This window comes from Thamnophis sirtalis, unplaced genomic scaffold (assembly GCF_051295495.1).
Source record: "Thamnophis sirtalis isolate CommonGarterSnake01/CBP01778 unplaced genomic scaffold, rThaSir2_p1.2 scaffold_5, whole genome shotgun sequence".
Taxonomy (NCBI): Eukaryota; Metazoa; Chordata; class Lepidosauria; order Squamata; family Natricidae; genus Thamnophis; species Thamnophis sirtalis.
The window spans coordinates 88860624-88884932 of NW_028261385.1; the positions used below are offsets into that span (position 1 = coordinate 88860624).

The following is a 24309-nucleotide window of genomic DNA, read 5'->3' on the forward strand; positions in this document are numbered from 1 at the left end:
TAGATGAAAATAATTCTTAAACTATACTTTCCAGTGTCCAAATTCAGTGCTATCCTGCTTTTAATGCATTAAATTTCATTTCTGCCTAAAGCAAATATCCTATCATTTAGCTCTTTAGCAACTTCTCAGTGAGAAAAGTCATTTTAATTTGATGTTAATATGGAGCACTTATATTTACTGTGACTGTCCAGGGGTAGGTTGCTCCTGGCATTATTGCCAGTTTGGTGCGCACAAAAATTTGCAGATTTCCGAACCGGTGGGAACTCACCTCTGGTATTGTCATATCCTATTCATTTTAACTGAGGAGCAAATTAACAGATAAAAAGAACATATGTGCAGATTCGATTCTCTCTCTAGTAAAGACTGAGATACACTACAAATTAGAATTTCCATACCCTGAAGTGCCTTATAAGATGTGAAGTACAATTAATATAATTAATTGTCTAAAACTCAAAATCTTACCTATTTACAAAAGAAAAAAAACCATTTGATGCTGTCAATTTCTGCACCAATCAGTATTAAAAATGAACCTAATATGATTTTCCCCCTGGATTTATTTATTTATAAAATTTATATCTCAGGGTCATACCAAGGATTGCAGAGATAATGCACATAAACAGCTTTCAAATTGAATAATTAATATGATAAATACTCTAAACTAGCACATAAATAATTTACCATATAGACTAATTATATACAGCTATATAATTAAAAATAATTTTATAAATTAAGTTTTTTTTCTCTGGAAAATACTTACGGTATGTATCTACATTATTTTATATTATTTTACAAAGCAAGATCCAATTTTCTATCTTATTTCCTTTAAATTTTATATTCACATACCAGTTTCAATTGCTTCTGGGGGAGCTGTTTGGAAAATTAAGTAAGATATATTCTTTTTTTTGCATAGATCAATCCAGCAGGAATTCTCATTGTAGTTGTATTCTATCACCAATGAGAAATTGGTCCAGGGGAAATCAGGCCCAATATGTTGATTATGTACAATGATACAAGAATATATGTCCAAACTAAAGATGAAAAGTCAAGAAAGAATCTTAGTATATGTACTTTTAGTCACATCTTCAGAATACTTTTCTGAAATAATTTCAAGAAATTAATATTTTTCAATAATAATTAACCAGGCCTACCTATTTATTATATGTTTACTCTCGAACAACATTCCTCTTTTCTTAGAATTCAAATATATGGCCTTCAAGCCTATATAAAGAGACAAATAGATTAAACATTCTTTTGCAGTCTTGGGAATTGATATGTGGGCAATGATTAGCCATTTATCCAGCTGAGTGGATAAATTAGTAACAGCATAAAATTATTAGCAATAGCAATAGCAGTTAGACTTATATAGCGCTTCATAGGGCTTTCAGCCCTCTCTAAGCGTTTTACAGAGTCAGCATATCGCCCCCACAGTCTGGGTCCTCATTTCACCCACCTCGGAAGGATGGAAGGCTGAGTCAACCTTGAGCCGGTGAGATTAGAACTGCTGAACTGCAGATAACAGTCAGCTGAAGTACTGCACTCTAACCACTGCGCCACCTCGGCTCTTAAACTATTAAACTGATGCTGAAATTTTTAAAAAGATTTTGTAAGCAAAGTTATTTTATTAAGCCTATAGCATTATCTCTTGATTGTTAAACCAGTACGCTCTGATAAAGTTGGTTAAATTATCATATTTTTATGCTGTGCTAATATTTTTACTTCAAGCTGCATATACACATTTTCTGCATGTTATTCTGTTAGCTCCATTATAATAAGTGGAGAAAATGTAATAATATTGGAGATTTGGTACCCTCATCAACTGTATTTGAAATGAAATAGGGAATAAACCTATTATATAACATCAGATTTCAAAGCAATGTGAAAATTAAAAGTAACTTTTACCTTGCACTGTATTAATGGTATTGATTAGGACTTCTGTTTCTTCATCAAAATCCATTCTAATTACAATTATTACCTGATACAGCATTAAAAGACAATTAAACAATTTAATAATATCCATTTGATATTTAACAGTAATCCAAATCATTGGTAGAGTATTTCCATGACTATAGGATTGAAGCAACAATAAACAAGAAAAATAAATATATATTAATGTCAAAAAATTCAATGCAATGTCCTTTTTTTTACTGAACTAAAGATTATTCTGTTTATATGTAGACTTCCCCTATTTTCTGGTTCTAATGAGAGCTTTTTCTGTGAAAAGCTGGTCTATTCCTACTTGAGATTATTGGCAATACAATTAGTAAACATTTTTTCTCTCTCATTTGAAAGCATGTGTGTTGTCACAATAATCTTTTGCACTTTCTAGGGAATTTCTAGTCAAGATCAGCTAAGTTGATCCATTTTATTTAATTTGAGAAGCTGAAGCATTCATGACTATAGCTGTGCCTTTTCTTCTTTGCTCACATTGGGTCCCTAATTCAGTTTGTGACATAGATTTGCATAGAATTTATTTATCCTTATAGACTGCTCAGATTAGCCAACTCTGAACAGCATACAGCAATCCAGTATGTAATTTGAATTAAAACAGACGGATTCAAACTAAATTAATAAAAACACCATAGAGTATAATCATGTAAAATCTGGGGTTATAGTCAAAACAATAAAAACTAATCTAATATCTGAATGGATAGACACAATGACAATTCCCCTTGCTTGATGAAATACTTAGGTTTACATCACTTTTTTAACACTAGGAAGGGGCAGTGAGCAAATGTCAAGGGGACTAGCATTTAGCAGAATTGAATTAAAACATATGTTTCTGTGATTGAAATAGACAATCTGAAATAAAGGTCTGTCAATGATGAAATCACCACCTAGAATGATTTTCCTCCCTCTACAGCAGCATTTCTAAATCTCAGCAACTTTATATTGGCTAGGGATTGTGGGAGTTGAAACCCACATATCTCATACAATAGTTGCTAAAGTTGAGAAACAGATGATGGATGGGAAGAGATGAAGACCTGGAAAATTAAAATCTGTAGAGATAGCTGTAGAAATTGTTTAGCTACAAAAATATCAAGATTGGAAATGGTAGATGTAAGAAAATCTACAACCAGGATACAGAGCTACAGATAAGAAACACTTATTGATTGAATAAGATGGTAGTAATTCTAAGAAGTAGAGACAAAACTTATAATGATAAGAAACTCCTAGCCAGTAAAAATAGACATAAATCTATAGTGTTAAAATTAAGATTAAAAGTAGAAAGTAGGATAACAACAACACTGTATTTTTGTATAATAAAACAGCCCTAATTTTGGAGGGATGTATATCTAAACCTTTTGTCTCAGTACTAACTCAAGAAAACCACATTAAGAGAACACATTGAGAGCCCACACAACCAGATTCCACAGTTAACCAGGTTTGAACCATGAAAGATTTAAACTGAAACTAGTACCTGGCAACTATGCAGCTCTTAAAACAGAAGTGTTATGTGGGTACCTGGGATGCACACACCCATAATTATTTGAATTACTGCTTTCTGGAAAGGCTATAGTTTCCAGATGTTCTGCAAAGCCAGTTCCATATGCAGCACATTACAGTTGACTAAGGCATAACTGTCAGTGACTACCCTTCCTATGCCAGGAAAAGTTGCAATTGGTGCAAAATGCCTCTTCAGCATAGCTGTCATCTTCTCCAGCAGATGCTGTGAGGGCAAGAAGATCCTCAGATTGCAAATCAGTTATTCAGAATTAAAGTGGAATCTAACTGGAATTGGTGGCCCTTCAGACCTAAAGCCACTCTATAATTGAGTTTCAACCTGTTATTCTCCATCCAGGCTATCTTCCAATACCTGGATAGCATTTTGGCAGCATCAGATATTCAGTCAGGAATCAACATATGGAGTTGGGTCTCAACAACATACTGAAGAAACAGTTTCATGTAGATGTTGAAATAGGACTTTTAAGCAGTGGTGAAATTCAAATGTTTTTACTACCGGTTCTGTGGGCATGGCTTAGTGGGTGTGGCAAGGGAAGGATACTGCAAAATCTCCATTCTCTCCCCACTGCTGAGGGAAGGATACTGCAAAATCTCAATTCCTTCCCCACTCCAGGGGAAGGAAACTGCCCAATCTCCATTCCCTCCCCAATCCAGGGGAAGGAAACTGCCAGCAGAGGTGGTATTTGCCGGTTCTCCAAACTACTCAAAATTTCCACTACTAGTTCTCCAGAACCTGTCAGAACCTACTGAATTTCATCCCTGCTTTTAAGACCACAACAGAGGGGCTCAAATGATTGGTCTTTCTCGCACATATCATCATGAACTGGAGCTGTTCCTTCAGAAAGAAGAGGAACTGCCACAAAACAGTGCCCTAATCCAGGAAATCCATGAGAGATTGTGATTGAAAGCTATTTAGAGGTTGAGCAGACTTTCACAAATCTCTATGCTGGTTCTTTCAGATATAATCTAGAAGTATGACTAACATTATGTACTGAACATGAGCTTGCAACTTGACTGAAATGTTTCTTTCTCCCAGGGTTCGCTGCAGCTGTAGTTTGACTACTTTCTCCACAATACCCCACAAATACCAAGTTTTCTGTGTTATTTACCTTATTCTGATCATTTGCATTATTCTGTACCCACTTAGACATTAGATGCTGTAATTCTGTCACTTTGGGACTGACTTTGTGGTCCTGCACAACAAATTCTACAATTTTTAGCTGTTTCCAAATAATATCCAGGTTGTAGTCTCGGAAATCTTTATGATTGTCTTTTGCCTTGGACAGATAATCTGTTCAAATAAACATTATTTATCACATGTTCTGCATATTTCACATAAGTCAGTTTCAAATCCTATTTTTCCTCCTCGTGTCTTCCCTTTTTAAATGATTCTTAATGCATTTTAAAGCTGAACACTAAACCAAGATTTATGCCCAAGATCTGCTCATTCAAGGTAAAACATTACTTTTTAAAATGTTCATGGTAATTTTTTTCATTGCTACTATTTTTATTTTAAAAATTAAAGAGATTTCACTACATGTAGCCTGACAATAAAATTTGTACAAAATAAAAATGGATTTTACATCTTCCAATCTATGGTAGTCATAGAATGCTATCTTTCAATAAACCAATGTAGGATTACATCTCTTTATAAAAATTACCTAATGCAGTGTTCAAGTTACAGGTTAATAAAAGATCACGAACTGTAACCAGCAAATGAAGAATAGCAGCATGTCTGAGTACCAAAAAATATTTTGCATCTTTGCTACCTATAAAAAAAGAGAAAAATAATATTAGAGATTATTCTTCCTGAAGTACAAAAACTATTTAGTAAACACAATAACAAAAACAAAATAATAACAAAAAATCTGTTATTAAATTTGAGCGCTTTGACATCTAGCACTTAATGGAGTAATTTTGAGCATTAAATTAGACAATTTGACATATGGAGGAATTTGACATCTTAGCGTAAGTCAGACGTCCTCTTGCATACCTTAGATGTGCAGTCTAAGGTGCTTTTTTTGCTGTAGAATTGAAGTGCTATCACCCCTCCTTGCATAAGTAGAAAACTACACTGACTTGAAACGTCCTCTCTCCATTGCTGATCTTTATCCCACGTTTTCTGTTCCTTTTTTAAATTTTTTTAAACCTGTGGTCAGGTAATTTCATTTCAAGATAAAGAATGGCAAAGCCTCACTTATTTTACCCATACTGGAGAGGATTGCCATATGGTGTTGGAATAAGTGTGGAATATGACTTTAATACTGGTATAGCTACAGATGACTTATGAAAACATATAGCGGGAACATCAGAAAAAAACATTGCTAGCAGATGCTTGTGCCATGGCTACTTACCGTACAAGTGGGAAAAGAGTTAAGACTGCTTTTTATATTAGTACCTTTTAACTTTTCAAAAGCATTGCTTTTTATAATTATTTGGAAGTAAAATTAAAATGAGGGTTCACCAATACTTTCTAATAATATGGTATTTTCCATTCTAGACCTGCAAATGGTCTTAGTTAATATTTTTTTCATAATTTTTTGCTTCTTTTACACCATTTTTTGACCAAGATATTTGGTTGAAAAGCAGGTGGCAGTTGTGGCTCAGAGGGTCCTGGTTCAGTTTTTCCCCATCTTTGTGCAGATCCATCTTGTAAAGGAGATGCATTAGGTCATTACTGGCACATCTCATCATGCCAATGTAACACAATTATTTCATGAGCTGCACTGGGTGCCAGAGGCTTCTAGGTATAATTCAGAGTGCTGATTATATCTAAAATCATTCTTGGCAAAGGGCGTGATCATTTGTGGGGCTATCTGCAATTTATGCAGAAGTTTTAATCCCACTTCTGTCTCTTAAGCAGTGTTATTTCATGGGTTGCAGAAGAGATGCCTTCCTTGTTGCTGCACCTGCCCTAGAGAATATCATTGTCTCTCCCTACACTACTCTTGAAGTCTATATGACCCTGACTCTGCTTGCTTTTTATGATCTGTATTGTTTAGGATAACTTGTGTTCCCGCCCAATGTGATTATTTTGATTGCTGATTAGATTTAGCAGAATGTATTGCATGATTTATTTTGTGTGTTTGCGTATGCATTTAATTCAGTGTTTCTTAATCTTGGCCAATTTAGAGACTTGTGGATTTCAACTCCCAGAATTCCCCAGCTAATCATGCTGGCTGGGGAATTCTAGGAGTTGAAGTCCACCTACCTTAAAGTTGTCATGGTTGAGAAACACCAATTTAATTGTATGCTACTCTGAATTCTTTTTGACAGGCTGGCTATATAAAATTAATCAATCAATCAAAGCATGTCTTATTATGAAGAAGATTCCTGATTCAATCCCCAATATCTTGTTAATATGCAAGCCAACATTAAAGAAAAAGAAATGAATAAAAACGGAATTGTACCTTTCTACTATATAAAATATAAACTATATATAGTTTTAGAAAAACACAGCAGTCCCACCTTGTTTCAATGTGTCACTGATCACTTTCTCTTGTTGTTTCCAAAAAAATCTGGTGTTATCAGAATCAAGTGTGGCAAACCTCCAATTCTGTATGCCAAACTTTATAAGTTCTTTCAAAACTGGAGCCGCTGCAGTTTCCAGGATATGATATGCCTGAGATTGACACTCTGGTTAAAACAAAGCAAAGATGTAACAAAAAGCTTTTAAAGTCCTGCAAAACAAAATTGAAACAAATCTCTATGTTTTATGACTGATGGTCTAGAAACTGAAGTTTGCTGATAACCACATGGTTTTCATGAACACTAAAGGGCATTGTGATCATGATTTGAAAAATTCATGTTTTCTTTAGGACAAATGTACAATGGTATATTTACTTCTGCTTTATCTTCCTTTCGGAGTTCTTTATTTCTCAACCACAGACATATTAGTCCCATGTATTAGGCTAGCAGTAATCCAGATTTGAATGGGAAAAGATGATTTGGCAGGCTTTTGGAACGTCACATACTACTTGTCAGTAACTCTTTGCAGAAGCTTGTGCTGCTGCTCTCGGTAAGTGTGGTGCAATTCCAGGAAAACATATGCTTAAAGAGATACTACACAACTATTTTTTTTCAAATTCTGATCAATGCATAGAAAGATAAAGACGTTCCATCTTTCTCTGTATAGGAGATCTAATATGTCATGTATCCTATTTTACAGGTCATTTCCTCTGCTTTAATGGCACATAGAGGGCAATTCTGTGTTTCCAAGCCTAACAACTCTTAACCCGTTTAAAAATGAAGATCCATAGGAATCAGTGCCCCTTCAAGAGTTAATTCTTAGACAGCAGACAGAGGTGGAAACATCATTTTGAAAATATAGTACTTTTAAAACGTGCTTCTCTACATAAAAAGCAGCATTTGTCATTGTAATACAATGTATTCCAATCTAACTGGCTATTTTGGTGAGGCACTTCATTTTCAGTATGAAAAATAAGTGGCCGCCTGTGGGGATTATGATGTTTTCTGTTTCTTTTTCTTTGGTATAATCAGTTCCCTCATAAATGTGCATTCATCTGACCATTTTTTCTGAACAGAATTCTACATACATATAATTGTTCATTCTTTAACTGGGGAACTTTTGAGATCATTATAGAGGAATTTGAAATCCAGAGCTCCTGTTATAAAAGAAACTTTAAAATGGTGCTTTAAAATGTTTAGTACCTGATGCTTTAATTTTGAGGAAAGCTAATGTATGGTTGTCTTTTGATTGGTTTTCCATAGGAACTGCCATGCCAGGAACCCCAGGACTTTTGTGGACTTCAATTGAAGGTTGTTCGTCCTCAGCATCAAATACTTAGGAAATACAAAAAGAGGTTCATAAAATAAGTTAAAGCAATCTAATTTCTTACTGAATGATGCCCTTTTTTTGGATCAACACTCACCCTGAGTGGCATGTTTAAAAATAAATGGATTCATGAATGAGATCAGCACAGTACTAATGTTTTCAGCTGAGGCTAATTAAACACTGTTAATATTTCTCATGTTTCTTTCCTTATGATATGATTTGTATTTAGCAATATCCCCATTTTCCAACTGTAAAAATCACAGGTTAATACCAGTTTTGGGAAGGAAGAGATTGAAGTGTACCCAAGACTTGGAAACTGAAAGCAACCTACCTGACCCAAAATAATAGCTTCTTATCTAATGAGAGACCTGAAAAGCTATAATATCTGTGTGGCACATATAAGTGGCTGTAGGTGGCTATTGTGCTTTTTGCTTTCTTTAATAGAAATCATAGGGAAGTTTCCTACAGAGAAATTCCAAAATATAGAATGTAACATATAGTTGCAGTTTTAGTATGAGATCACTAGATGGTAACATAAGACTAAGAAAAGATGCAGTGCTCTATGACAGGACTTATTAGTTCCTACAATTTTGTACTATGTACAGCTGAAAAAATATATTCATAAACAATGAAAATCTAACATAGTAACTGATGCTCCTCATTAGTAAATAAGTATTTAAATTACTCATGGAACTTAATTAAAGTCTAAGCTTTGAGGGTCTGATATATGTGAACATAAATAGTTTACTATTTCAGTGGCAATTATTGTATCTATGACATTCGTCATTTTTATCATCTGTGCTGGTTCTACACAACAAACTCATTATTCATCCAGTGGAAATTCTTTTTAATTAAATATATCAAGATACTTTTTAGTTAATTTGCACCCCAATTGAATCACACATTAATTAGCATAATTATTTAACAAAATGGGACTGGTTGCTTCTGAGAGCAGAATTTGCTAACCATTAGGGGCAATAAGGTATGCATGATCCAATTAAATGGAATGAGCCTGATTTATTCCAATTGCTTTCCATTTGGAAAACAAAAGAGAATCAACAGTGGAGAAATCCAAAGGGAGGGGAAGGGAGCTAAAGGGAGAGTCTATATCCGAATTTTTGTGGTAGTAGTACAGGGAGCTATTGATTCACACACACACACACACACACACACACACACACACACACACACCCCTACCTGACATCCTTTAGCTACAGCATATACAGATTATATCTATATGCCTTCATTGTGTCAGCACATTTTGATTGATCTCTCCCAGTATACTTCTACCAGTAAGTACAAATTTTACAACATTATTTAAACCAAGGTTCATTTCACTGTACATTTAAACTATGTTGACTTTCAAGTAAAAATTAAATCCACTGTAATATTATAGCTCAACCTAGGAAGCACTTGATTGCATATCACCCAGTTGTTCAGATTGTAATTTGACTCCTTTTTTCTTAGTGCTGCAGCTCCCCACCAACTGACTATTTGATAGGAACTGCAATACTGCATGTAGCTTCCCAATATGGGTACACAGAGTATAATGCCTGATGGACCCGGAAGGATTTCAGGAGGAGCTTGAAGGGATACCTGACTCCCTTGCCCACAATCCGACAGAGTCCTTGATTGCGGCCTGGAATGCTGCGGCGGCTGAGGCACTAGATGGGATTGCGCCTTTGCGGCCTCTCCGCGGCAGTGGATCCAGGAGGACACCTTGGTTTACCGAGGAACTCCGGGAGATGAAGCGCCAAAAGAGATGCCTAGAGCGATGCTGGAGGACTAGTAACTCCGAATCTGACCGAACACTATTAAGAGCCTTTATTAGGACTTATTTAGTGCCGATACGGGCGGCAAAATGTGCACATTTTCCCGCTCTTATTGCATCCGCGGAATCTCGCCCAGCTGCCCTGTTTAGGGTGACCCGCTCCCTCCTGAAAGGTGAGGAAGCGGGGGAGCCCTTGCAGGGAAGAGCTGAGGAGTTTGTTCAGTTTCTGTCAGATAAAATCACTCAGATTCGGGCAGATCTGGACTCTACTTGGGCAGCACCAGCTGAGATGCCGAGGGAGAGTCTTAGTCAGATTTGCTGGGATGAGTTCGAGTTTGTCACCCCTGAGGAAGTGGACAAGGCCATGGGAGCGATGAGTGCCTCCACCTGCTTACTGGACCCGTGCCCCTCCTGGCTGGTCTCAACCAGCAGGGAGGTAACACGAGGCTGGCTCCAGATGATTACGAACGCATCTTTATAAGAGAGGTCTTTCCCGCAACCATTAAAGGAAGCGGTGGTAAGGCACCTCCTCAAGAAGCCTTCTCTGGACCCAGCTATTCTTAAGAACTATCATCCTGTCTCCAACCTTCCTTTTATGGGAAAGGTTGTTGAGAAGGTGGTGGCGCTTCAACTCCGACGGACCTTGAATGAAGCAGATTATCTAGACTCCTTTCAGTCTGGTTTCAGGCCTGGGTACAGCACAGAAACCGCTTTGGTCGCACTGAGCGATGATCTCTGGCGGGCCAGGGATAGAGGACATTCCTCTATCCTAGTGCTTCTTGACCTCTCAGCGGCCTTCGATATCATCAACCATGGTATCCTTCTGCGATGGTTGGAGGAGGTGGGAGTGAGAGGCACCGTTTTATGGTGGTTCTCCTCTTACCTCTCTGACAGGTCGCAGTCGGTGTTGGTTGAGGGACATAGGTTGACCCCTAGGCCCCTTAAATGTGGTGTGCCGCAGGGCTCGGTCTTGTCCCCCCTCCTATTTAACATCTACATGAAGCTGCTGGGCGAGATCATTCGACAGCACGGGGTTAAGTATCATCAGTATGCTGATGATACACAATTGTACCTCTCTGTCCTGTGCCAGCTCAGTGTAGTGGCGGATGTGATGTGCTGATGCCTGGAAGCTGTCAGGATCTGGATGGGGGTGAACAAACTCGTACTCAATCCCGACAAGACTGAGTAGCTGTGGATGTTGCCCCCGAAGGACAGTCCAGACAGTCCATCCTTGATCCTGGGGGGTGAAAACTTACACCCCTCAGAGAGGGCCCGCAATCTGGGAGTCCTCCTGGATTCACAGCTGACACTGGAACACCATTTGTTGGCCGTGACTAGGGGGGGCTTTGCCCAGGTTCGCCTGGTGCATCAATTGCGGCCCTACTTGGATCGAGAGGCACTCCAAACAGTCACTCACGCCCTAGTCACCTCAAGGCTGGATTACTGCAACGCGCTCTACATGGGGCTACCCTTGAAGTTTTCGGAGACTGCAACTAGTCCCGAATGCAGCCGCGCGAGTGATATTGGGTGTACCTAGGTACACCCACGTTACACCTATCCTCTGCGAGCTGCACTGGCTACCTATTGGTCTCCAGATGCAATTCAAGGTGTTGGTTATCACCTTAAAGCCCTACATGGCTTAGGGCCAGCATACCTGCGAGACCGCCTACTGCCACATTCCTCCCAACGGCTGGTGAGATCCCACAGGGTGGGCCTCCTTCAGATGCCGTCAGCCAGACAATGTCGGCTGGCAGCTCCCCGGAGGAGAGCCTTCTCTGTGGCTGCTCCGACCCTTTGGAATGAGCTACCCCCAGAAATCCGGACCTTACCCACTCTCATGGCCTTCAGAAAAGCTGTTAAAACCTGGCTATTCCGGCAGGCCTGGGGCTGTTGACCTCATTGTTGAGGTCCAGCCCTGATCGTAACGAATGTATGCGTGTTGATTTTCACCTGTTTTTATTTTCATTTTTTATTATTTGTTTTTTCTTTCGTTGTAAGCCGCCCAGACTCTTCCAGGATTGGGCGGCCTATAAATCGATTAAATAAAATAAATAAAATAAATAAAATAAATAAAATGTATGTGTACTGTAATAATTACTGGTATCTCTAAACACTCTTAAGACTTACTGTTTGTTCAAATACTAGAGAATGCACTATTGGAAATATTTAATTTTCTTTTCTCCACATAGATCAAAATGTTCCCTATACTAAGGGAATATCTCATTAAGTAGGTTTACCATATAATCTAAATATTCCCACATTCCTATCTGATCCTTTCTGATGTCGATGGTTTACATGGGTGTTTCTTAATACAACTGTAATGTTTTATCAGAAAAGAAAATTGGATCCTAAACTATGCTAAACTATTTGATCCTAAACTAAATCTTAATAAAAGCAATTAAACTACCTTCTTCTTGAATATCCACAGTATTTCCTTCTTCTCTTTGACTGATCACCTGTTTAGATCTCAGCATGATAAAATTACTCAAAAGATCAAAGTCATCTTTACATTTTCTAGGCTGTTCAGATAGAACTGACTTTTTATTTCTTAATCTACTATTTTCTGAGATACAGACTTCCCTGCAACCAACTAGATTGTTTTTTTCTACTTCATGGTTTCCAATCTGCACTGGCTTTTCAATTTCATTTTGTAATTTGGTTTGTTTGATATAACTTTCAGCAGATACATTGTTGTCTGCTATAGAGATACTATACTGTGGTGAAGTAGGTGTCAGAGGTAGTGAAGAAAAAGTCTCATTTTTTTTAGGAGAACAAGAATCCTTGGACCCAATACAATGAGGGATACTAAAAATCTTCACGTTGCTGTCACAGAAGGAATGCTCGTCATCAATCCATTCTGAAAAGAAAACAAATATTTGTCATTGTCTATCTATATATTTATTTTTCAATTGAACACAGCTCAATGAAAAACATATTCTGAATTATTATGGGATATCACAATCAACCCAAACAATCACTCATATCCATTGAAATTAGGATATACAGGAAGTCCTTGCACAGGGACAATTGGAAGCAACAATGTGGTGGTTAATTGAAGCTGTTTGCGACTGAAACCACGACAGTGTTTGTGGTCTTACTTCAGTTTTTCTTCGCCTTACAGTCCTATGAAGCTTGTAAATGCAAGCATTGGTTGTAAAGTTACTTTTTCATAATTGTAACTGCAAATTGTTGCCAAACAAGGTAGTTGCTAAACGAGTACTACCTGCAAAGCAATGTATAATTAAGAAAACATAATTTTATTATTTAATCACATTTGTATACTGCCCATCTGACATGGTGACTTTGGATGGTGTAGGTCAGGGGTTCTCAACCTGTGGGTCGGGACTAAGACCATTGGAAAACACATATTTTTGAAAAAATACAGGAAACATAAAATTATTTTATGGTTGGAGGTCACCACAACATGAGGAACTATATTAAAGGGTCACGGCATTAGGAAGGTTGAGACCCACTGGTAATAATAAACAATCAAAATACACACATAATACCTGAAAACCATTAGAACAAGCAATTTAAAGTAAACAAACAAAAACAAAAAAAGCAGAATGGTAGTGGTACATACAAAGAGAGAATTACACAAACTGTCAATCAGCTGACTAGCAGCCTTCATTGTATCATGAGATCCTCAAGCTAATTGACAGAATCATGTTTAAGGGCTTTCTAGAAGGTCAACAATTTTAAATATTTTAGTAAAACCACAAGCTTTCTGTAATATAGCTTTTCAAAGGATTTATTCATGTTATCACAGTAGCTTTCACCAACCTGATTCCTACCAGACGCATTGGGCTATGTCCATTCCCAATCAGCACCCTATTTGTAGCCCATCAAATTTGGATGGTGTTATTAAGGCTTGATACAATATCTCCTTTTATGTCTATAAATATTGTAACTATGCGGGATTAGAAATAGAAACTTCTATGTTTCCATACCATCAAAACCTATGTTATTGGATTACATCTCATTAATTACATCTCATTAATCTGATAACAGATACTCTTTTTATGCGGCAAAAGTCCTTGTCAGCAAAATAAGAATGAAGGGAATTCATCTCCATTCCCAATACACTTTGGTACAAGTGGTACTCACTTAACAATCATTTGAAGTTATGGATGGCCTCAGAAAGGTGCTTACAGCCTGTAAAACGCTTCTGACCATAACAAAATGCTGCACTACACCTATCTGGCAATAATGTGATTGTGATCTGGATGCTTGACAACCCTTTTGCAATTATGACTAGTTGCCAAGTGCCCCACAATGATGTGATTGCCTTTTGCATTCTTTGATGGATCTGTATTTACCAATGCCTTTACAGAAGAACAATAACTGAGCTTTTTCCTTGATCTGAAAGCCTCCATTGGAAATACACAGAATTAAACCAGGGCTGCACATTGTATGCTACCTTGAGCTATTTGATTATGTTGTGATTTATAAAGTGAATCGATGATTTAATACATAATCAAAAATGAAATGAAAAAAGGACTAACAATTCCTTTACCATAATAATTTATGTTCCCGAAAAACAGTACTTTCTGTGGTCTGGGGAAAAAAATAAAGATTCATTTAAAAGACTAGAAGCCTTATATAGACTTTTTATTGAAAGAGAAAATACTTAATAGATGAAGTATGGATTTGGAGATTAAAAAGTGTTAATGATGAAGGGGAAAATGAAGATGGCAATTATTCAATGGAAAGAGGGGTGGAAGTCATAGTTCACTTTTTTCCTTCTCACTTCTATCTTCTTTATTTTTTATACTTTAATCATATTTGAAAAGTTCTAATAAAAATTATTAAGAAAAACACAAAATGGTACTATCTGCACATGCAAAAATACAATATACTGGAAATGAGAATAGAAAAACCTGTTCCAAGCACATGTGGTAATTCATTTGACAGTCTGTAGACATGAACTTCTCAAATTGAGTTTAGATATCGATCTAGTTCAATTTCAAGTTATCACAAGAAACCAAAGAATGAAAATGAAAAAGATAAGACTTATTCAAATAAAAGAAGAGAGTAGTAGTTAAAAAATAGTCATGATCCTGACAGACTGATTTCTGTTGTAAGTATAGTTAGCTGTAGTTCCCAGGACAGTAGAGCAGGCACAATATTGCCTCAAGCAGCATATTTCCAGTGCCAACATTTTCTATAATGATGTCATTAGTGATGTACTTGCGTGCCACACTATCTTTCCCTGAGTGCCATAGCATTAATAGAATGCTGGGAGCTAGCATACTAATCCTACAACTTCTAATATCTTTTAGACAAATTCAAGTGGAAATGAAAAATCTTATTTTCACTTAAAAAACACTGAAATAAAGTTTAAAATACTTACCATCTAACTGGAAATTAGTAACTTTGGAAAAAACTTCAATAGCTTTATTAGCAAGTCTTCCTTCATCATTTACGTTTATGCTCAGTGCTTCTAAAACACACGGTACAGTCAAGTTTCCTCTTAAATTAATCCACTCATCTTCTTCCAAGGTTCCGATAATCATGGAATTTTCATGTATAGACAACTTTGTCTTCAGTTCTATGACTGAAAACTGTTGACATAAAGCAACAGAATTCTGAGGTACTGTAAAACAAATATGACACAGACCAGTTTATTTTCATCCCTACATTCCAGTTAAGTTATCATACATTTCTGTTGTGGCCCAGCAGGAGCCGTTGGAGCTGCCACCATATTCCGACAGCAAGGGGCCCTATGAGTTGGCTCTGGAGGATGTGGAGGACCCTGGACAGGTTCCGACTCCGAGCAAGGCGCAGAGAGGATGATTGGTCACCAGGAGGCACCTGAGCCTTGGACCAGTGGGGAGGAGACAAGGGAGAGTGAGCTGGAGAGTGAGTTGTTCCTGGATGTACACCATCGAAGAGCTACTAGGCGTCAGGAACAATTATGCAATTACAGGAGGTAATTGTGCTCAGCTGGTGATCATTAGGCTCCTCTCCAAACTATCAAAAACTACTTGTGCACAAGTCAGAAGTCAACACAGAATCAAATGTCGGAGAACTTTGTAGGAGCTTGGCAGGCTGGATTGCTGCCAAGCCTTATCTGTGCTTATTGCTGCTCAAGCTTGTCTGTGCTGGGTTACTGTCAAGGACATGTTTGCCTGTTAATTAAATGCTGTAATTTATCTCTGGCTCAGAGTGTGCTTTGGTGTGGAACGAGGGGGGTCAGAACACATTTCTATCTGTGAATATTTATTTTCCAAATACTGTATATCCTGCTGGTTAGCCTTGCAAGACTGAAAAGTATGAATACAAACCCTTCCTTTTGAGAAATCACAACCATATTACACAAAAGTAAATTTGAATGAAATCAATCATGGGTACATTGCAAGATGCAAATGTAAGTCCACAGCGTTAAGAAGCAAGTCTTACTTGAATATCAGTAAGGCAATTGAATATGCTTTGAAAATTATTTGAAAGAAAACTTTTGGAATGTGCAGGAGCACAAGTACACAAATACAACATTGCTTTAAAACAGCCACATCAGTTTTGGGGCCTCCTTGTAATCTTGAAAATAGATATGGCTGTTTTAAAGAATTGACCCATTAAAGGAATAATCTTACATGAGCTTTGTCTGTTTTGAAATCAGGAAAAAGTGTGAAAAAAAGATGTGAATGCTTTAAAGATATGCTGATCTCATTTTCCTGCATATTCTGAAGCATACAGTATCTTGTAAATAATTTTCTAAGTAGATTCTACTGACTATATTGATTACATAAACAACTTTCTCATTAAAATACATTTTAATAGAAAGAAAGACATATTTAACCGACAAGAGGCAGATTTTGAGTTTGTTATACTTATCTAAAGTATTATCTAATAAGCTTACTTAGGAAAACAGAAATTTGTTTCATACTCATATTAGTCAATCTAGCTCAGTATTGTCAACAATAGTACTTAAAATTTATGAATCCTTTTGAACTTTCAATATTTCTGCATAAATATGACCTAAAATATTATCAGTTCTCCACACATGCTAAGACTAGATGAAAATACCCAGTTAAACAAATGAGTCAAAAACATTATACTTATTCATTTATTTATTGAGGAAAGCAATCCAAAGATACATATTTTTGTGTGTGTGGGAAAGTGTGTGGACCTTTACTAAATCTAAATTCAAAATTTGTGCTTAATTACCTAATAGGAAAAGTGAAGACATAGCTTTCTGGTATTTCTCTGACTGCCACATAAGCCCTTCCAAATAGTTTGAAGTAGATTCTGTAATGAAATCACTAAGGAAAAAGAGTACAGGAAAAACATTAGATTCTGTATCCTGTTTTCAGACAGACCAACACACAGATAGATGCAAGTTAACAAATACTGCTGTCTCTTTTCGACACCAATTTTTCATTTTCAGCAAATATAAACTAGAAGGAACTTTTGTTTTACTCCACACAGAAACTTTCATTTCCCTTGTGCAGCTTAAATATCTCTAATAATTAGTTAACATAGTTGAAAGCAAAAAACTATTTTCATACTAGAAATAGCAATAGCAATAGCAGTTAGACTTATATACCGCTTCATAGGGCTTTCAGGCCTCTCTAAGCAGTTTACAAAGTCAGCATATTGCCCCCAACAACAATCTGGGTCCTTATTTTACCCACCTCGGAAGGATGGAAGGCTGAGTCAACGCTGAGCCGGAGAGATTTGAACAGCTGAACTGCAGAACTGCAGTCAGCTGAAGTAGCCTGCAGTGCTGCATTTAACCACTGCGCCACCTCGGCTCTAGAAATATTTGGTTATTTTGCTGGAATGCATAGGGTGGAAAATTATATGTGTGAGAAAAATTAAGCTGCTATCTTTTTGACCCACTAAACCAAAATGCAGTTTACTAGTCAATTACATAATCAGCAGTTGATCCCTTAGGCAGAATAAGCTGTACATTCCTGTTGAAAATATTTTGTCCCTCCAGACAGTCATGGTCATTTCTTAAAGAAATTATCAGCAAATATGTCTGTTTAAAAAACAATAACAGAGACTGTGTATTTCTTCAGAAGTTGCTGAATTCCAGTAACATTTAATAAATCAATCAGAACTGTTTCAGGTGAAATTTTAATTAGGAGCTTTATGTATTTCTCAAACTAATATATTTACTTTCCTAAATATTTTTTCTATTCCCCCTCCCAAAAAAAACCTTGCAATCTTTATAAAGAGCTTGTATGGTATTGTGGGAAGCCCCTCAGACAGGGTTCGCAATTTGGGAGTCCTCCTGGACCCACAGCTGACTATTGAACACCACTTGTCGGCTGTGACCAGGGGGGCATTTGCCCAGGTTCGCCTGGTGCACCAGTTGCGTCCCTACCTGAACCGGGAGGCCCTCACAACAGTCACTCGCGCCCTTGTGACCTCTAGACTGGACTACTACAACGTGCTCTACATGGGGCAGCCCTTGAAGAGTATTCGGAGACTTCAGCTTGTCCAGAATGCAGCCGCGCGAGCGATCGTGGGTGTACCTCGGTTCACCCACGTAACACCTATCCTCCGCGAGCTGCACTGGCTGCCTATTGGTCTCCGGATACGCTTCAAGGCGCTAGTCGTCACTTATAAAGCCCTTCATGGTATTGGACCTGGGTACTTGAGAGACCGCCTGCTGCCAATTACCTCCACTAGACCGATTAGATCCCACAGATTAGGCCTCCTCCGAATTCCATCCGCCGGCCAGTGTCGACTGGCGACCACTCGGAGGAGAGCCTTCTCTGTGGCTGCTCCGACCCTCTGGAACGAACTCCCCGTGGAGATTCGGACCCTCACCACCCTCCAGGCCTTCCGCAAAGCCCTTAAAACTTGGCTGTTCCGACAGGCCTGGGGCTAAAGAGCTGTTGCCCCCGTCTCGAATGGTATGACTGTTGTGTGTTTTAAATTATGTATTGTTATGCTTTGTTTTTTTAAATTTTTGTCTGTATTCCCCTTCCCTGGTTTGAGTTGTGAGCCGCCCTGAGTCCCCTTCGGGGGAAAAGGGCGGCATATAAATGTAATAAATTGAATTGAATTGAATTGAATCATCCAGCCCTCTCCCAGAAAAATGAAATATCCTAGGAAATATTGAAAAGGCAGAATATTTCTCTGGATGTGAAAAGAAACATGTTTTAAAAGACAGAATAGTTGCCTGTAGCTTCCTGCCCATCCCCACTTTGTTAATGGGCCATTGACATGGCCAGGCTAGTCACTTTACATAATAAAGACTTCACCAGCAGCTGCAGCAGAAAGGCATGATAATATTGGAACTTTACTCAACTGAGCACATGGCATCTGAGAATTCATCCATACCTGGATTCAAAACACAGCCTAGAGAGTAGCCTCTGCATGGCCCCATGGGAGTCTGACAACCAATTAGAATACATTTCTTACACAGGAACAGGAAACAGAGAGGTGGGACTAAACAGGGTATAAAAAGCCTAGCAAACCCCTCCTTCAGCCCTTCTCTCTTCTTCTCCACCAACATTGAAGCATGTGATCACCTTTTCTGTTCAGGGCTCAAGCCATGTGGCCCTGTCCAACAATAAACCATCTTTCCAAGCAGCCTCCATGTCTCCAGTGTCCTTTTCCCCACTTGGAGCTGAACCCAGAAGGACATTTCTTTCTACAGTATAGTAGTTAAAGTGTTAGACTGACGCCTAGGGCATGCCGTTCTGCTCTAGTTTCAGCTACAGCTTTGGGTCATCTACACTTTCTCAGCCCAAATTACATCACAGTGCTGTGAGCATAAGGAAAAACAGAAGGATAGAGCACAATATATATTGCCTTGGGGTTTCTGAACAAAAGCTGGCATATAATCTTAATAAATAAATTCAGTATAAGTGAAAAATAATCCAGCATCTAACTTGAAAAGATTATCATAAAAATATAAATACAAAAGCACATTTAACACCCACACCCACACACTCACACACACTAAATTACAATTAAATCAACTTCCTCTAAGGAGGACTAAAACAATAGGGGAAGCAGCATTGAAAGGTCTCCTTCCTCTCCTCAATGAGCACATAAAATACAGTAAAGACAAAAAACACCCTTACTTTTTATTAATGGGAGAAACAGGTTCTGGTTTTAAGTGGACATACAATGAATCCATGCACATATTTTCTTTCCTACATGGAGGAGTTAATGGCACCTCAAGTTCTCCATTGTAACTTACTGGCAATTTCAGAAAAAGAAGAAAAGATGTTAAGATACAATGATTTAAGTATTTCTCAATATTAAGAATACAATAATCTGACAAACACATGGAAGCAATTTGCAGTTTAACGAGGTTTAGTAATAAAACCACAAGATTTCCTCATCGCTTTTCCAATCTAATAAACTATTTCCTCCAAAGTAAAGCTTGATACTGTACTTAATCAGATAATCTTGTAAGGCACTCAATTTTTGATCAAAATCCTACAGACTTGTTAATGAGATAAAATCAAGAGATCTTTCTGAAATTTAACATTATCCAAAGTACCTGAATTCTAGTTCAGATAAGGGTTACCAGGTATCTGAACAGGCAAAGGAGGACATACATAATAGGAAAGGAGGATAAGGGAGGGAAACAGGACGCATTGTTTAACTTTTTTGGCATCAATGACAAAAATTGCAGTGAAAAACTGCAAAAAAAAAAAAGTACTTAGTACATGTGTATAAAATTCTTCTTTCCAGCATTAGAAAGACCAATTTTCAATTGCAGGAATGTGCTAGAGCAGTTTAGGAGGCAAAAACCTTCAATGTGATTAAGGCAGGGATGTCGAACTCGCATCATCACAGCAGCAGCATGAGATATCACAACTTTTCCTTCATTAAACCTGGTGTGGGTGTGGCCAGTGCATGACACATCTGGCCTGCCGGCCGCAGCCCTGGATTAAGGTGTTGTCAATTTCAGGCAGCAGTGTAAGTAGACAGAGGCACTAAATAACTAAGGTCACAGAGTGAACGTTGTTAACTTGTGATTACAGGAGCAGTTATTAGAAATGTGATGTGCTGCAGAGAATAGCTGCTCAGGAAGAAATAATCAAGAAGCCAATTGACTTTAAGACAATGCCTTCTGGATGAAGAATACAAGACAAAAAAAGGGAATATGTCCTCCTTCTGCCAGATGTAACCCTAGTGCAAATGTACGTACTTGGATTGTTGAATTCTGGTATATCTTTGTTCTGACTAGAATAAACTTCTTGAGTAGAATAATGTTTTGAACTCTTTATCATCTCTGGTATAATTGTCATGTTAAGTTCTGGAAAAGATGTTAACACAAAACTCAATACTGTAACGTCCTTTTCCTAGAGAATATGCTTAATGTTTAACTGCATTCATAAAAGGAACATAAATAAAATAATGGGCAATGCAAAATATGAGAATTGGTGCCAAAATATGACACTTTGTATTCTTACTTTCATTAGTTATTCTGAGACATTCAATTTCATTTTCTAAAATTTCTGGAGTTACTTGTAATAAAGATTTAAGGGCTAAACATGTGCGAATCTCCATATCCACTTTTGAGTTTGTTGCTTCACAGAACTGAAACTTAACAAGAAATAAAGGAATCTAGAAAGAAAGACAACAGTATCTGTCACAATAGCTTGTAGATATTTTTGTATCCTATCTACTTTATTAACAGCTCATGATAGCTTATAGAAATACTCCATTGTAGAAGACACAAGAAAACTTTTAAAAAAGGCCAGATCTTTCTCATTCTAATCAAAGCCCCATAATTTACTTAAATGGCCTACATTTACCTCCAGGCAAAACTGAGATGTATATTGATATGACATCAGTGCACTCATCTATTGTCAATTAAGAATTTTTCACCCAGACCTCATATGCATTATACTGTAGTGATCTACTCACATTATAGTTCACAATTTCTTGTACATAGAAGAAATGCCCAAAATCAGCCCAGAATGTTGCTTTTCTGCCTTCATTGTATAAACATAATTTAATTTATAAACATAATAAAACATAATCCCCTAATTTCTCATCAATATTCCCTACCACTTGTGCAAGGACATAGATTTTACTTTACCACTGAAAATATGTCAAGCATTACATGGAGACACTGGCTGTTTTAATGTTTTAAGTTTGTTTCTTATTGTACAGTACATTAAAAAGTGTTAATCAATCATTTTAAATTATTCTGAAAAGGCTGCTTGGTATTCTTCTATAATTTCTCCTGAAAAAAGCAGGATCTCTCATTGGCAATCTGACTTTCTTAAAAAACTTTACCTACTAATATCAAGTTGGCCATCACTTTATTAAAATTTTGGAAAGTGCTAAAAACTTTATTTTCCCTATTTGCTTTTAGAACCTGAAATTGTCCATGGTGCAGGGATATTTTTTTAAACATATGTTTAACAATGGCATTGATTTATTAATTTTTAAAGATATTAATACATCATGTAAATAACCTAGGATTTAAGTAGGTTAAATGTTCTGACTAAATAAAAATATTTTCTTATTTAAGAAAATAATAAATTTAAATAGTATTTTCACTAGCTGTATGCTTCCCTCCCAAAAACATTATGTTACCATTAAAACTTGCTGACTTTTAGTAAACTCTTTATGAACTATACTGAGAGCTTCACTGAAATAGGAATATTCCACTAAAGACAGACGAACAATAGCTTTGGAAACTATTGATAACAGTTCATTAAACACTAATAGTTCAGGACATTTGCACATGACTCCATATCAGGAAAATAGATATCTATTTCCCAGATTGACCAAATTTTGTTAGTATAAGAATTTAAAAGTCTCACTTTAACAAACTTTGAAATAACCTGGTTCTAAATAAAAATATCCATGTTTTGATATTCTGTAATCCAATACCTATTAAAATAAACTTAATTAAAGAACACTTTGTGAATATGCTGTTTTCTATTGTCATAGTCTGTCAGTATTTTCTTTTACATTTCTGTGAAAAAAATAATTTATAATAGACCTGCATAGTGATTTGATATCTTCTGCACAATTTATTGAATCATTCTTATACCTCTTCATCCGTTAAAGAAACTTTGCAGAAATCTTCACTTAATTCCATCCCTTTTTCTTGAGGTGTCACTATTCTTTTGAAAGTAAAACACTCCCTTTTAAATGAAAGCACATGTATAACACTTTATACTAGGCATTCTTTGGTTTGGAAATAATATAGTAATACAGAGGCATATTTTCCAATTGTAAAACAAGTTAAGCATGTTACACTAAAATCTGGAGAATGAGATTTTTACTACTCCCAGGTTGGAAAAGCATGATTAATAATACATACCCCATTGAACTATGCTTAAGGCTGCTGGTTTGGGGGAAGGAGGAATTTTCCAAAATTCATAATTCATTAAATATTTCTTTTCAGGGGAAATACAATAAGTGTTCTTCATAAGAAGTAAGCAAAACATGAGGAATGAGGAAATAATGAAAGTTTCCAGAAGTATTTACTTCCAAAAATGTAAGATACACTATGTTAACATTCTAACATTTATTATTAGGCATTATAAACATTTGACTAACACAAGCCAGCAATATATAGCAGAGGCATTTTGAAGCTACTTTTTGATGCAGCAATAACAGGATAAGAAAACAATCTAGGTTAATTAGAAGAATACTGTTTGTATTAAATATATGCAGTCTAAAATATATACAAATGAAGATATACTGAAAAATAAATGTGTTGCATGTCAGCACAATGTTATCAAATATTTTTAAATCAAATTTATATAGCCACCTATTTTCTTCAAAGGGAGGATAGAATATGATTTCATTTTAATAATTTATAAAGCATTTTCCATATATTAACACCAAAAGGTGAAAGATGAGGTGGTAACATTAACTGAATAGCATACTGTCCAAATCATTTTAGTGGAAACTTTTCTCTAAGGCATAGGAATGTTGAAATATGTCTTAATTGTTAAGGCAACACGAATTTCATTAAATAAATGTTCCATACTTTTAAAGAACAATAGGCTAATGTTCTTTAATTCTTTAATTCCAGGAACTCTTGTCTGTTTGTGAACAACTCAGAACCTAGTTCATCTCATTAAGTTTTAAAAATCCAGTATTTTCACTTTCCTACAGGCACAGTGTAATTTTGCTTCATATAGTAAACTAGAAATTCACTGATAATTAGTTACAGTATTGAATCTGAATCTACCTATTTATCCATTAAAGTTAGCACATTCCACTCGAACCACAACTTAAAAATAAGCCTCTTAGGGATCAATAGTATTTAGTATTTTTTTTATATTTTAGTATTTTATTAATGCTTATAGGCCGCCCTTTTCCCTGAGGGGAC

At 36.7% G+C, this 24309-nt stretch overlaps 1 protein-coding gene across 1 annotated transcript in view; it reads right to left on the reverse strand.

The window, feature by feature from the left end:
• Positions 1–24309, reverse strand: part of SHOC1 (shortage in chiasmata 1) — a 57279-nt gene that overhangs the window by 16703 nt on the left and 16267 nt on the right. Inside the window, exons 7-20 of the mRNA XM_087717016.1 lie at positions 23017–23110; positions 21419–21572; positions 21154–21261; positions 20075–20192; positions 17196–17290; positions 15382–15624; positions 12436–12885; positions 8134–8265; positions 6918–7098; positions 5124–5227; positions 4572–4753; positions 1900–1972; positions 1149–1218; positions 844–1028 (exon numbers count right to left, since the gene is read on the reverse strand). Of these exons, the coding sequence (XP_087573142.1) occupies positions 844–1028; positions 1149–1218; positions 1900–1972; positions 4572–4753; positions 5124–5227; positions 6918–7098; positions 8134–8265; positions 12436–12885; positions 15382–15624; positions 17196–17290; positions 20075–20192; positions 21154–21261; positions 21419–21572; positions 23017–23110 (2189 nt within the window). The remainder of the gene's footprint in view (positions 1–843; positions 1029–1148; positions 1219–1899; positions 1973–4571; positions 4754–5123; positions 5228–6917; positions 7099–8133; positions 8266–12435; positions 12886–15381; positions 15625–17195; positions 17291–20074; positions 20193–21153; positions 21262–21418; positions 21573–23016; positions 23111–24309) is intronic.